The sequence below is a fragment of the Crotalus tigris genome, unplaced genomic scaffold (assembly GCF_016545835.1).
Source record: "Crotalus tigris isolate CLP2741 ecotype Arizona unplaced genomic scaffold, ASM1654583v1 scf7180000021046.533783, whole genome shotgun sequence".
NCBI classification, from domain to species: Eukaryota; Metazoa; Chordata; class Lepidosauria; order Squamata; family Viperidae; genus Crotalus; species Crotalus tigris.
The window spans coordinates 66,439-79,670 of NW_024098324.1; the positions used below are offsets into that span (position 1 = coordinate 66,439).

Here is a 13,232-nt window from a genome sequence, read left to right on the forward strand (position 1 = left end):
TGAGTCTTCAATTTTTCCCTATGGAAGTTAACTCATTTACCCTCCTCTGGATCCGTAAAAGTATGGTGCCCAGAGTTGGGCAAAATATTTTTTAAAAAAGTCTGACCAAAGCAGAATAAAATGGAACTTTTACTTTCTATCAACTGGAAACTATGGGTCAGACCATCGCTTAAGTCTACTCTGTACTGTAAAAGGCAATTCAGCTGGCTCTGGAGATTGAAACCTTTTCAGAGCGAAAGAGTGTGTCTCTTCCTCCTTTGCCATTTCCTAGAACCCATACCTCTTTGTTGAAAACTGCATCAAGCCTAGTCTTTTCTTTCAAGCCTACTCTTTTTGTAGTTTGCTTCTTCATTGAGAAGATACCATACCAATTCTTATCTTTTCCTTCAACGTAGCAAAAAGAAGCCCCCTTTTTTAAGAATATTGTACTTCACCAATCTGTACTCATTTGAACAGTGCTGGGCAAACTGTCCATATTCTTCTTTGATGACATGAACTATTTTCAATCTTCTTTATGCATTTTCTATGACTTTCAGATTTCTAATTCTTCATTAAGCTTTTTGTGTCGCTTAATCAGCAGGCCTCCATATGGAATTGTTTGTAATTGCCCCTTTGGTATCTTCTTATTTAAGAATTCCCAAAATCCTGTGTTCCTTTCCCTACAAGTGGCTCATGACTTGGAATGAGTACTGCTGATCTAGGAAAAACCTGGTTCAACTTTATGTTCAGCCCTGACAAAGTTCTTGTTGGGAAAAGTGGAGGAAGAAATACTGCACATGCAGTACTTACCTTGAGTTCTTGGAGAAAAGCTAGGATATACAGTATATCTAACAGATACTGTAAGTCTGGTTATCATTGTTCATTAAAACCCATGTTTAAAAGATTATGTGTTGACTGTGCTCAGATTCAGTTTTATTTAAAATAAATAACCAACACATCTTTTTTTCACTTTTTTTCTCATGTGCATAGTCACTTCCCCTACTATTCCTACTCTACTCTTCAACTAAGTCTTCCCCATTGGCTTATATCAAATCAAGAATAGCAGCTACTTCTTCATTATCTCAGAAAGAAAGTTATCAGCAAGACAGTTCAGGAATTCTTGAAAGGAACATATTTGCTAAAGTTTATTTCTCATTAGAAATGGGAGAAAGAAGGCATTCTCCATAAGTCTATATGTTCTGTGTTCTTCTCTTATTGATGCCCTAAGTCTACACTCAGAGCTTTTTGGCAAAAGATTTAATGGGGAAACATGAGCTATAATAGAATACTATGCGCACAAGGATTTTAGGGAACAGTTTTATTCTTCTGCTTCAAAGAGAATGTTGTTATGGTAATTCTATTCAGACTGAAAGGAACCGTACTGCCAAGGTCCAGTAATTCAAAAATAGCCTATTATCACATTTGTCTAATGCAGCTGGTATGATATTGACTAATCCAATTTTCTAACTAATATTGGTCATATGCAATTAAAGGGAAGCATATAATTTTAAGCATCTATTAATAAAATACTTTTTTAAGAGGCAAGATGAAGAGAACTGTTTTTCTTTTTCAAATTATTTATTTAATTTTCACTTTCGTAATAAACTACTCTATTTAGTGAACTCATTATCAGAGGTGAGGTAGTTATCTGAAGAACAATGAATAATATATTTCAAAATTGTTAAACACTGCACAACAAATATCTATAATAAAAACTTGTAACTGTATTTCAGTATATAGTTTCATCCAAGATCAAATTAATGTGATAACTAATTCAAATCTTACAAAAGTTATTTTAGAACACTAAAAGTTTTATGTTGAATGATCATAATTCAGAAATCACACAAACATCTTACAGAGTTTAATGCAGGTATTTATTTAACTCACAAGTTTTCTATTAACTACACGTTTTGATTATTATTTTTCTATAGTTAAAAGAAAAACCTGAAGCAAGTTGAATACAGTTTATTTCTTTCAAATAAATATGCATCATTTAGCTCTCAGTAAGTTTTAGTAAGCGTTACTTCAGAACATACAGGTATTAATTTGTGATATCACATAAATAACTTTAGTTAAACAACTAAGTCTCTCATTCATATCTACTAAATATATTTTTATTTATTTAGGTCTAGCTGTTTTTAGGTCATAGAACTAATTTTACAGATCTGACTTGTGGAATTATTAATCAAAAAAGTGAACATTTTGGAGACAATTTTTAGGTAGAAAGAAGTTATCTACTAAGTTTATAGAATTTGCCGCAGCTGGAAAGGTGAAAAGAATTAAATATTATGGAAATGTTGACTGGAGTTTAATTTCTTTGTTGCCTCTGACAATTTTAATTTAATAATTTAAATAAAATGAACCACATAAATAAACATGTGATCCTTAATATAGACACTGAGGCATTAAAACAATGCTGTTAATGTTTTGTCCCATTGTCTCCTTTGTCATACATCATTAACACTAAAATAAATAATCAAAAATTACAATAAAGCACAAAACTGACAAAGTTGAACATAAAAATGTTTTAATTCTTATAAAATAAGGGAATGGTTGAAAAATATAACTAAAATGAATTCTTGCTTTCAATTAATAAATGCCAGAATAGGATTTCAGACAACCTGAAGAGCTTTATCAATTAGCTCTAATAATGTAGAAATAGATATATATATATAAATAGAACTTTAGTATTAGCGATACATTAACATTAACTCAAGTTTGGCAAAGAAACATTTCCAAACTTACATAAGCAACATGTCAGAGGAAATGGATAAAAGACATCCATGTCTAAGACTTTGGACTTAGAGCATGAAAAAGTAAGATAAATGGTCTAGAACACTATTTCATAAACAGACATCCCAATAACTTTGACAGAAGTTCAAAAGAAAGAGATGGAGAATAAATGTATAAATTCTTCCTCTCTTCTCAGCAATGTTAACTCTGTGTATAGATTGTTCTGTGAGGTCTTGTACATGAGACTAAACATTTAACAGCAATATCCAGGGAGGAAAAAACATTTTAATCTTAAGAATATTATCATAAAAATACCATTAAATAAATATGGCTCAGAAGATTCTATAATACTTTCAAATGGATCTACAACTTGACTATTGGTAGATATTTTTTAAACAGCTATACGATCTTTGATAAGATACTTTAATAAATGAAAATAACTTAAGAGTATTAATGTATCTCAGATTTCTATGCATTTCAGTTTTATTACATATGACAGTATTGTACATACATTTCACAGAATATTTTTATCAGCAGTTGCTAATTTTAAAATCACAGTAAGTTTATAGGTTAGCGCTTTATATATTACAAAATTAATGAAATATTTTAATTATGAATGTGATAACTATTTTAAACATTTAATACAAACTAATCTTTGCTTAATATGCTGTTGATAGTGAACTATTTTAAATATGGATGAAGCTGCTTGAGTTTAGCTTTCCTTGACAATCCAACTCTTAAAGGACCGCAACATGTTTTAAGAGGCTGTATTCTTATAATTCCACTGAGTAAGCAGTTTCCTATATTTAAAAAAACAACATCTTGAAACCATATCATAAGTGTGCGTTTCCATTATCTCTTATCAAATAAGTTCGATGGTAATCTTGTAGAACCCAAAATAAATTTCTAGAACGACAATCACAACAAAGAAAATATTGATGCTTTCACTCCTGAACAGAAAACAAGAGAGAAGTAACTATTCTCATTCCTAGTGAAGCGCAGTAGTAACCGTTTTTCAGATAAATTATTTAGAACATGGAGGCACATATAGGAATGCTTTCCTTTACACAAAAAAATGAAATTTCATCTTTTAGAAAGAGTAAAAGTGGAGTACTAGAGAATCGGCTTTCTCTCTTTTGGTGTGATCTAATTCTCTCTTGATATGCTCAATTCCAGGTGACTGTGGACAACTCCTTGTAGTTTTATTGATAAAATGGAAATGAGTAGAAGTAGTTCTTGACTTATAACAGTCGGTTTAGTGACAATTCGAAGTTACAATGGCACTAAAGAAAGTGACTTATGATTGTTTTTTACACTTACAACCACCGCAGCATCCCCAGGGTCATGTGATCAAAATTTAGCCGCTTGGCAACTGACTCATATTTATGATGGTTGCAGCAACCCAGGTATTGTGATCATCTTTTGTGACCTTCTGACAAGCAAAGTCAATGGAGATGCAGGGATTCACTTAACAATCATGTTATTAACTTAACAACTGCGGTGATTTTCTTAACAACTGTGGCAAGAAAGATCATAAAGTGGGGCAAAAATCACTTAACGTCTCATTGAGCAACAGAAATTTTGGGCTGAATTGTGGTCGTAAGTCAGGGACTGCCTGTAGTCACTTTCCTCTTCTAGGCTGATGTTTGGATTTCCTAGTTAATCCCATTAATCCCATTATTACCCAGGTCCAACCCTGCTTAAGTTTTCAAAGGAATTCGAGATAATCAAGGTAATAAAAAGACACAGTATACTTTTCCAACGCCTAGGAGAAAATGTTCTACTTTTCTATTTTTCTGGTCATTAAGCCACCAAAGGTTCAGCTATTTTTCATCCAGTGAAAAAGCTACAGCTGAGAATGGTCGTCATCATGATTAAGTGCTGTGTGTATTAAAAATATTTTATATCAGCTATATGCCTTCGCTCAGATTTAAATTATGCAGAATGCTATTTCCTTAGTGACAGGGATTTTTTAATCTAAATTTTAGCTAATGGTATGATTAGCTATGCCTCAACAGTTACCTTTGATGTTAAAGCCAGCATTAAAGAAGGGTAACTTTGCCTTTAGGAAAAAAATTAGATGGTTGTGTCAGGCCACATACAATATGCTAGGGAGCAATGAACAGAGGTCAAGCTAGAGCTATATATGTCAGACACTATTCCCTGCATTTTATTATCACGTTTGGCTCAACTATCAATCCATCTGGTTCCAAAATATAAAAAGGAGAAAGGGGATGATTTTGTACACAAATTAGGAAAAACATCCTGGTTCCATTGTACTGAAATTGTAACTATCAATGCCAACTGGGATGAAGGAGAAGTAGAATTTTAAATTTTAAAATGTTTTTCCTTGTTTTCCATTAAATTTATACCTCAAGTTGTTTTTACACTTGCACAAAATTTATCCCACCCCACCCAAAACCAGTTTAAGGGAGCAATTAGAAATCCAAGTATGGCAGGTAAAAATTATCTAGAAAAAGGCTTAATGTTTTCCTGGCTTGCCAATGCCACTTGCCACTTTATAAGTAGTAACACTGAACAAAAATTATATATTTTATGTTATCAGTGTTTGCTTTGGCACAAAGGTAATAAAATGAATAAATGAACAAGATGAATGAAATGAATGAACAAAATGAATGAAAGTCTTTTTCCTCCTTCATTATTTTCCAATCCTCTGCATGTGTTCTGGAGGGTCTTTCCATTCTCAAGAGGAAATCTGTGGATGTGTTGTCAATGGTTTTCTTTTTCAGAATTTTTAGAAAGATTTAAAGTAGACAGAAGATTTTATGGTTTTAAACACCATAAGGCTGAGTATGAAACTGAATTATGTACAACTAATGAACATGTAATTGCTAAAAAATATAAACTTTTATTGACATTTTATTGACAAGTGAAAGAATATGATAAAGTAGACTAAAATTTGTATTTATAATATATAGATGGAACAATGGGAAAATATGTGGTTGAAAGTATTGAAATGTAGAGTACTTCATTATCTGAAAGAGAACTTTTTATAATATGATGCACCATTGGTATATAACATCAGAAAAAAAATATCTAGAATATATAAAGGCACTTCAAACATATTTTGGGAATGTGAACAAAAAGGATGGAATATCATGTTTAATGGATGTGTAAAAAGGCTAGAAAATTTTGTGTTCAAATACACACTGATTCAGAGGATTTTAAAGATTAATATACAATTGAGACCAGAGGTTTTCTTTTGGGATTGATGGATGGTTGGAAAAAGAGTCATGCACTTTGTTTCTGTATATTATAACAGAAGATAAAGATGCACAAAGATGGAAAGATTTGGAACTATCCACAATAGAGGAATGGTTGGTGAAGAAGATGGAACTTGCTGAGATGGCTAAGTTTATTGCTGACTGGAAACCCCTTATGGATTTTTGTGTAAAATGGAAAATATGAATTTATGATTTATGGTTTTATGATTAGGTAGGATAGATTATAGAAAGAAGAGTTGTAACTGTAGAGGAAGAGATAAATATATAATTTATTATACTTATAATTACTGTAAACCTACTTCTTTCTACCTTTTTTTCTTTCTTTTAGTTTTTTTTTACTTTTTTCTCTTTTCTTGCAGTTTTCTATTAGATTTCTTCTTCTCACTTTATATTGTATTAGTTTTTAATCTTCCTTTTAAATGTATCTTATATATACCGGTAGCTGTACAGATGCACAGAGAAGGAGTTCTAGTGAGAGATGGAAGCTATTGATTACAACTCAGTCTATTTATTACATCAGCATGAACTTGAGGAGCAAAGACACAATGGAAAAAAATATTCTAGAACACGTAAGGGACTGGTTTGGACAAAACTCAGCAGCACTTTTTTGTGCGGCTGCTGATAAAAACAGAATCGCCAACATGATCGCCAACGTCCAATAAGGGATATGGCACAAGAAGGAGAAGAAGAACACATAAGAAAAGAACTTGTAGTAAAATTTAGCTATCAAAATTATGCTTCGGGTGGGCAATTACATTAATTTCAGTATTCCTCCAATCTCATTTTTGTAAACTTATTTTTCATTTCATTCACAGAACGTGACACCACCTAGCTACTTTGACTAATCTGAAGAAAAAAAAATCTAAATTATTTTAGTTCTGTTAGTGGGCTGCATGAGAAATCACCAAAAACCTCAGGATTATAGACAATATAATCTGTCCTCCCAGCTCCATAAGAGATCATAAACTTCCTAAGAAAATTGAACTTTCAACTCAGCAAAACACGTTGATCAAGAAAGATACTGGGCAAAGAAAAAAGATTAAAGTGAAAATCAAGAAAATAGATGATGGGACTTACCAGAGAGAATATTTAAAAAGGAACCATTTTTTGAATTTGGTTAAAGAAATAGAAAAGATTTGGAATATATATGTCATTCCAAGAGGGATGAATTCCCTAAATAATATAGTATGCTTTCCCCCCCTTTTTTTATTCTATTTCTTGATATGATATATAATATAAAAAAGTTGAAATGGCTTAGATAAAGGAAATGTTTTAGATAGTTAAATGTGATTGAATTTAAGAACATTATAATGGATAAAAATGTTTTGAATAAGGTTTAAAGGACTAGAGGACTAGATGTATTAAATGGAATATTTAAAGATTAAACATATTTTTAAATGGTTAAAAAGAATAAGAAATATTGGAAACAAATATATATTAGCTTAGAGGGATATATATTTCAAGTAGTATGTTATTTTTTATGTTTCTTTACTCTTGCTCTCCTTTCTTTTTTACTATTTTATCTATTCCTTAAGAAATGTAAAAGTGCTGAGATGGTTCATATGGAAAAAATAGGCTTAAATTTTTAAATGTAATTCATTTTTGAGAAATGAATTTTGTGGGAGAAACAAATTTAAATAAGGACTGTAACAGGATCTATGGTAAGGCAACCAGAATGATTGGATAGAAAAGAAATGTTATGTTGATGTGATTATTAATTTTAGGAATATTGGGAAAAATTATATATTTAACTGTTATCTATCAAAACAATAAGAATTGTATTAACTCAATGTTTGCAAAAGAGGACATTTTGGGGAAAAGAGGAAATCAACTAAAACCATTATGTGGATTATGGATTATAGAAATCAATTGTTAATGATTGTTTAACAAATGTAAACCCAGACAACACATTGTTCACCAATTAAGTGATTTATGTTTTAAAAAAAATCAATAAAATATATTACAAAAAAAAAGAAAATTGAACTCCTTGGGCAATCTCCCTAATAAGATCATTTTAACTTCCACCACAAACAAGAACATAAATAATAATTCCAAATGGCATACTTTGTCACCAGACTGTAACTTTATACTCACACTGTCTTTGCAATAATATGTACCTGCAAATCAGTGGCAAAGCCATGGATATACAAATGGCTCCTCAATATATCAACATCTTTATGACTGACCTAGAACAAAGCTTACTTAACTCTTATCTCCTAAAACCTCTCCTTTACTTGTGATTCACTGATTGCATTTTCATAATCTGAATGCATCAAAGTTAATAACTCTTCAAATTCTATCATGAATTCAATATCTTCTACCCCACAAAAACCACAGCCTAGATCTATCTACACAACATGTCCATTCATTTGATATCATTGTAAAACTACAAAACAGACACATAAACGCAGATTACAGACACAAACTACAGATTCCTTAATGCACTTCCTTTAATGCAGTATATGGCAACAACTGCTATATCCCCCTTTGGATAACCAGTTTAAATTATATATCAGTCCAGCCATTCTATGTATCTGATAAAGTGAACTTGACTCACAAAAGCTTATGCTTTTTAATAGAATTAATTAATCTACCAAAACACCTACCGGTAAATTTTTGTTGTCATAGACTAGCATGGCTTTTCTCCTACAATCTCAGAAGAAGATAAGAGCAAACCATTCATGTGTTTTAAATAAGAAAACTAGATAGGACAGTATATGAAATCACAAGTTTTGAACTTGATTCAAGAGTGTTTTTACCATCCTTTAGTTAGACACTGTTTTTTTTTTTAGTTTTAGTAAAATGTTGTTTGAGTTAAAATGGTATTCATATTAAAGTGTGTGAATTCAAGTTCACTTTGGAACTCCAACAAATCAACCCTAAATTCACATAAATTGAAAAATGTTTACTGCATAAATTAAAGTAAAATATAAATATATAAAAGTGAAAACCTTTAAATGCTAAATTATTATAAGGCATAACTTACCTCTTTCTGTTGTTAAATTATAGCTTCCTTCTTTCATGAATGTTTGAGATACGAATGCAGGTTTCCAAGAGAAAGATTGTTTACAATGAGCACGTTCTTAAATTTGAAAAACAAATTCACAATAAGCATTATAGCTATTAATAGATCAATTTGAACTTCACTATATTCTATACACTAGATCTACAATGTAGCCACTATGTAGTAAAATATTTCCTAGCTTGATATAATAAATATAAAATGTAGATTTTATATATTATATACTTAATGTATTTGATCTAAAATATTGCAACTACACTAAAAAAAATACCTGATGCTTTATTACAATTTTCCACTACAGTGTTGATGTATTAACTTTTACCAAACCTGATTGGCTACTACAAATTAATGTGCCAAGCATGGCTTATAATAATGGTTTGCACTGGATCCCCTTTTCTTTCTTTTTTCTGCCAATGTGATCTGAACAGCATCATGCAGCTGACTGAAGATGCAATTTTAATATTTACAATGCTTCCAGTATAGTGTTGCTTTGTGGAAAATGTTACTATCATCATTCAATGTCCCAATGGTTTTGTTACTAATCAACAGTAGTACCTATTGCCATCCAAAATTAAAGCTACTACTACCAACGTCTTCACAAGTATATTTATAACAAATATTTAGATTTGAAAGAAATCTGTGATCTTTTTTATAGTGCAAACATATGCAGTAGAAACCCAGTACTATTACATAAAATCATCTGACTTGTATATTTTGGAAATAATTTACTTACCTTCAGAAGATGAACAGAACAATTCTTCATCTGATAGATTTGAACTGGAGTTGTGGGATATCTCTTGCTCTCCAAATTGTATGTTCTGCTTAAATGAACTTTTTTTATAGCTATTTTGCTTTACCCCAGAAGTACAACTCATAGCAATACCAGTTGTGGAAATGGTGGGATTTTGATTAATATTTCTGCTAACTTGATCTGGTATGTTGTGAGAACAATTTAGTACATGAGGTTCCTTTTCAAGAATATTTATTCCTGTTTGTGACTGGCTATTTTGGTTTTCCTTACTAATTTCATTGAACATACGAAGCTCTTCCAGTACTAAATCAAATTGATCTCTTCTGTTAGTTTCTGAAGAAAAATGCCTTTCTGCTGAACCTTCAAAACCTTTTTGTTTTATGGAACATGAAGCTGTTAATCTGTCTACAGAATTAACAGACTTTGCACATTCCTCTTTGAAATAGAGTTCACATAAATTCTGAGGCTGATTTCTTTTGTTTACATAGCTCTCAGCAATGGCACGTTTTGTCTTATTTTCTTCCTCAGCAGTTTGGTTTATACATAGTATTTCTGACAAAATTGTGCCACTGAACAAAATATTGTTACTACCCCAAAAGTTCATATTTTCTATTGCTTTAGCTTTGGGTGCCTTAAAGATATTTGAAATCCATGTAGTTTGATATTGGCATTGTAAAATACTCTTAAATTTGTCAAATTCAAAGCACCTTGGTTTTGCTGTTTTTCCATACAGGGAAGTTTTACCCTGCTTTGCTTCTACACTAATCGCTATATTTTGGGTTAGACAAAGGTTATGAAACATGTTGGGAGAAAAATATTGGTTAAAATGTGGAAAATGTTTAAAAAGTCTTTTGGAAATTGGAAAAAAATTACCGCTAATTCTGTGTTTTAGCCACTGCCTGTCTTTGAAATATTGAGACATCTTACTTTTGCTATCTTGTTTTAAAAAACAACTATCATTTGTATATGCCTTGAGTGGCGCACAAATGTAAGTTAATGTTTCAGAATGACTGCTAGTAAATTCTTTATCAGCAGTTATGTATGGTTTGCTGTATTTTTCATCAGTAATTATTACATCTCCCAGGACTGAAATGTGTTCTATTTCCTCTGAATAAGAACTGAGGCAAATTTTCTTATATGTATCAAGATGAGATTTTCTATCAACAAAATCATATGGATTATTTTTGTCATGCTTATGATTATTATATTGTGTTTTGTTCATTATTTCTTTACTACATGTTTCTATATATTTTGGGCCATGTTTGTTATTATTTGCACAATTAATGTTAAATATTCTAAATATTCTCTTTTCACATTTGTTATGTGCTCTTAAAACAAAATAATGTTTACATTTTTTAGAAGAAAAATCACTGGTTCGATTGCAAGTTTTTCTATTTTTCTTTAGTACAAATGGTTCCACTGTAACTATTTCAAGTTTAAAATCTTTAGCTGTTGACTTTTTAAACATGATTGGAATTAAAATCTGATAATTTAATAATCTAAAACTATCTGCCAAATTGTAGATTTTTTCAAGAATATTCAAGCTTTCTTCCCCTAAAATATTGAAATTTTTACTTTCACTATTTTGATTATTAGAAAGTATTATTTGGTTTGTTGTTTGTTTTTTTCCATAGCAAAGCACTGAAACTATATTATCTTCCCTAATATCTGTAGGACATAAGAGCCATTCTTTTGTGTCTTCTTCATTAGATTTTTCTGTGTGTTGGTAATTAATTTGACTTAAGCAGTTGTGGACTGGAATACCATTTTCTATTATAGTGCTGAAACGATCTGTTCCTTTACTTTGTAAAAACAGCTCAAAAGCAATACCATTTGCTAATTTAAGATTTATTCCACATTTTTTTGAATAAAATGTATACATGTGCTGAAATATTTTGTTTCTTCTGAAATTTTTCTTTCCAGAATTTTTTTTTTGCTTTTTGTAGGATAAAATATCACTGTTCTTATGTAAAATATTCTTATAGTTCAAATTCTTAAATTGCAAATAGAACTTTAAGACTTCTTCATCACTATTTTCATCACTTCTAACTGGTTTTGAAATAAGATGTTCTTCTGACTGTAACATTTTACATGCATGACAACAACCTGGGCCCTTTTCTTTATTTTGAAATTCTGGCACATCTCCAAATAAAGATTCTATTCTTGCAATAAATTTTTCTGCCAAGATAATATAAAAAATTATATCTCTTGTTGGCCATTCACATACCTTTGCAATACTAGCAGTCTTTGCTGTTTCACTTTCTTTTGCATATGAGACCAAAGATTCAAGTTTTATAAAATCTGAATTATTTTTCTTTAACTTGCAAGCAGCATTCCTAAGAGTAGTACAACTATTAGCAGGCCATTTTCCAATGTATGGAATATTTTCTAACAATCTGGACTGTAAACTGGAATTCATATACATCTTGAAATTTGCACGTTGTCTTACACTGGTTTTTAGATTTGTACTGCTTTTCTCTTGTAACTCCAAATTATGCTGACTAAAATTCCATAATATTTTAGGAAAACAGAGAAATTTATTTTCTGATTTTTTATCTTTACTGCATACTTCAAATAACTGCTGCTGTCCCTTCTGAAAGATCACTTGATTGCTATCAATTTTAAATTTCTTTGGATATGGTTCTTCTGTTTCTTCTGGTGCGGCTAAAATTGTTTTTAAACTAGAGTCTTCCATGATGATTTGTCAAAAACAAAATGTGGAAGTTCTCTGTTCTGTAATGTTAAAAACTGGCACAAGAAATTAATGCATTAGTATTCTAAAGGAATCTACCAGAATTTAATGTCATCTTTCAAAGGCCTGTTTTGGGTGCCCTTCTGTGCTGAACTACAGTGAATGGCTATCTGAGATTGGGCCTCTTTAATGATATCTCCCCTACTTCTGAATGTCCTCACCAGTGAGATACAACTATCGCCTGAAAGGTTTCCCAATCAGAACGCATCAATAAATCCGAGATCTCTTGCTACTTCACAATTTTACTTGATTATTAGGCTTAACTAGGCAGTAGACTCTCTGCTAGGTTTGGTCAAATTAGAGTCAGTATTGTAGACTAGAATGTAAATCATATACAACAGCAATCATCCACAGCCAGATAAAATGACAATTACACCTTCAGGGGTTTCAGATCTAGCTTTTTTCTCACTTCTTTCCAAATTAATGGATGCTTGGTACAATACAATACTTGGCAGCCTTGAAGTCAAGTGGTTGTTGAATGGCTGTTCTGACCTGGAATCTCCTTCACTCCTAGGTTTATAGTACTTTCCTTTTTGGTACTAAATAAAAACATAAATAATATAGTAAAATGTAATGTATCTTAACGATGTGCATATTATATAATAATGGCTTTTATTCTCTCTTTTAAAGAATTATGTTTAAGATTAGCTATAAATCCAAACATTAATAAGTAATAATTATATTAATATAAAATGACATTTTAAAAATTGTTTTTGTCAAACATTTATACTATTGGACTAGTTTCTGAAT

General features: G+C 30.9%; 1 protein-coding gene across 1 annotated transcript; it reads right to left on the bottom strand.

The window, feature by feature from the left end:
- Positions 1-1,905: 1,905 nt before the first annotated feature.
- RAD51AP2 (RAD51 associated protein 2) lies at positions 1,906-13,013 on the bottom strand. Its single transcript, XM_039369329.1, has 3 exons — positions 9,713-13,013; positions 8,944-9,039; positions 1,906-3,512 (listed from the first exon to the last, which is right to left on the bottom strand). The coding sequence occupies exons 1-3, from the start codon at positions 12,423-12,425 to the stop codon at positions 3,394-3,396; spliced, it is 2,928 nt and encodes a 975-aa protein (XP_039225263.1). The 5' UTR covers positions 12,426-13,013; the 3' UTR covers positions 1,906-3,393.
- Between the last annotated feature and the right edge of the window lie 219 nt (positions 13,014-13,232).

Bases quoted from the DNA above. Each gene is read 5' to 3' on its own strand.
- RAD51AP2 (XM_039369329.1), bottom strand. From the start codon at position 12,425: ATGGAAGACTCTAGTTTAAAAACAATTTTAGCCGCACCAGAAGAAACA. The intron at 9,040-9,712 runs GTAAGTAAATTA...TTCAAATTTAAG, and splicing joins GTTCTGTTCATCTTCTGAAG to AACGTGCTCATTGTAAACAA. The intron at 3,513-8,943 runs GTAAGTTATGCC...TTTTAAATATAG, and splicing joins TAATTTAACAACAGAAAGAG to GAAACTGCTTACTCAGTGGA.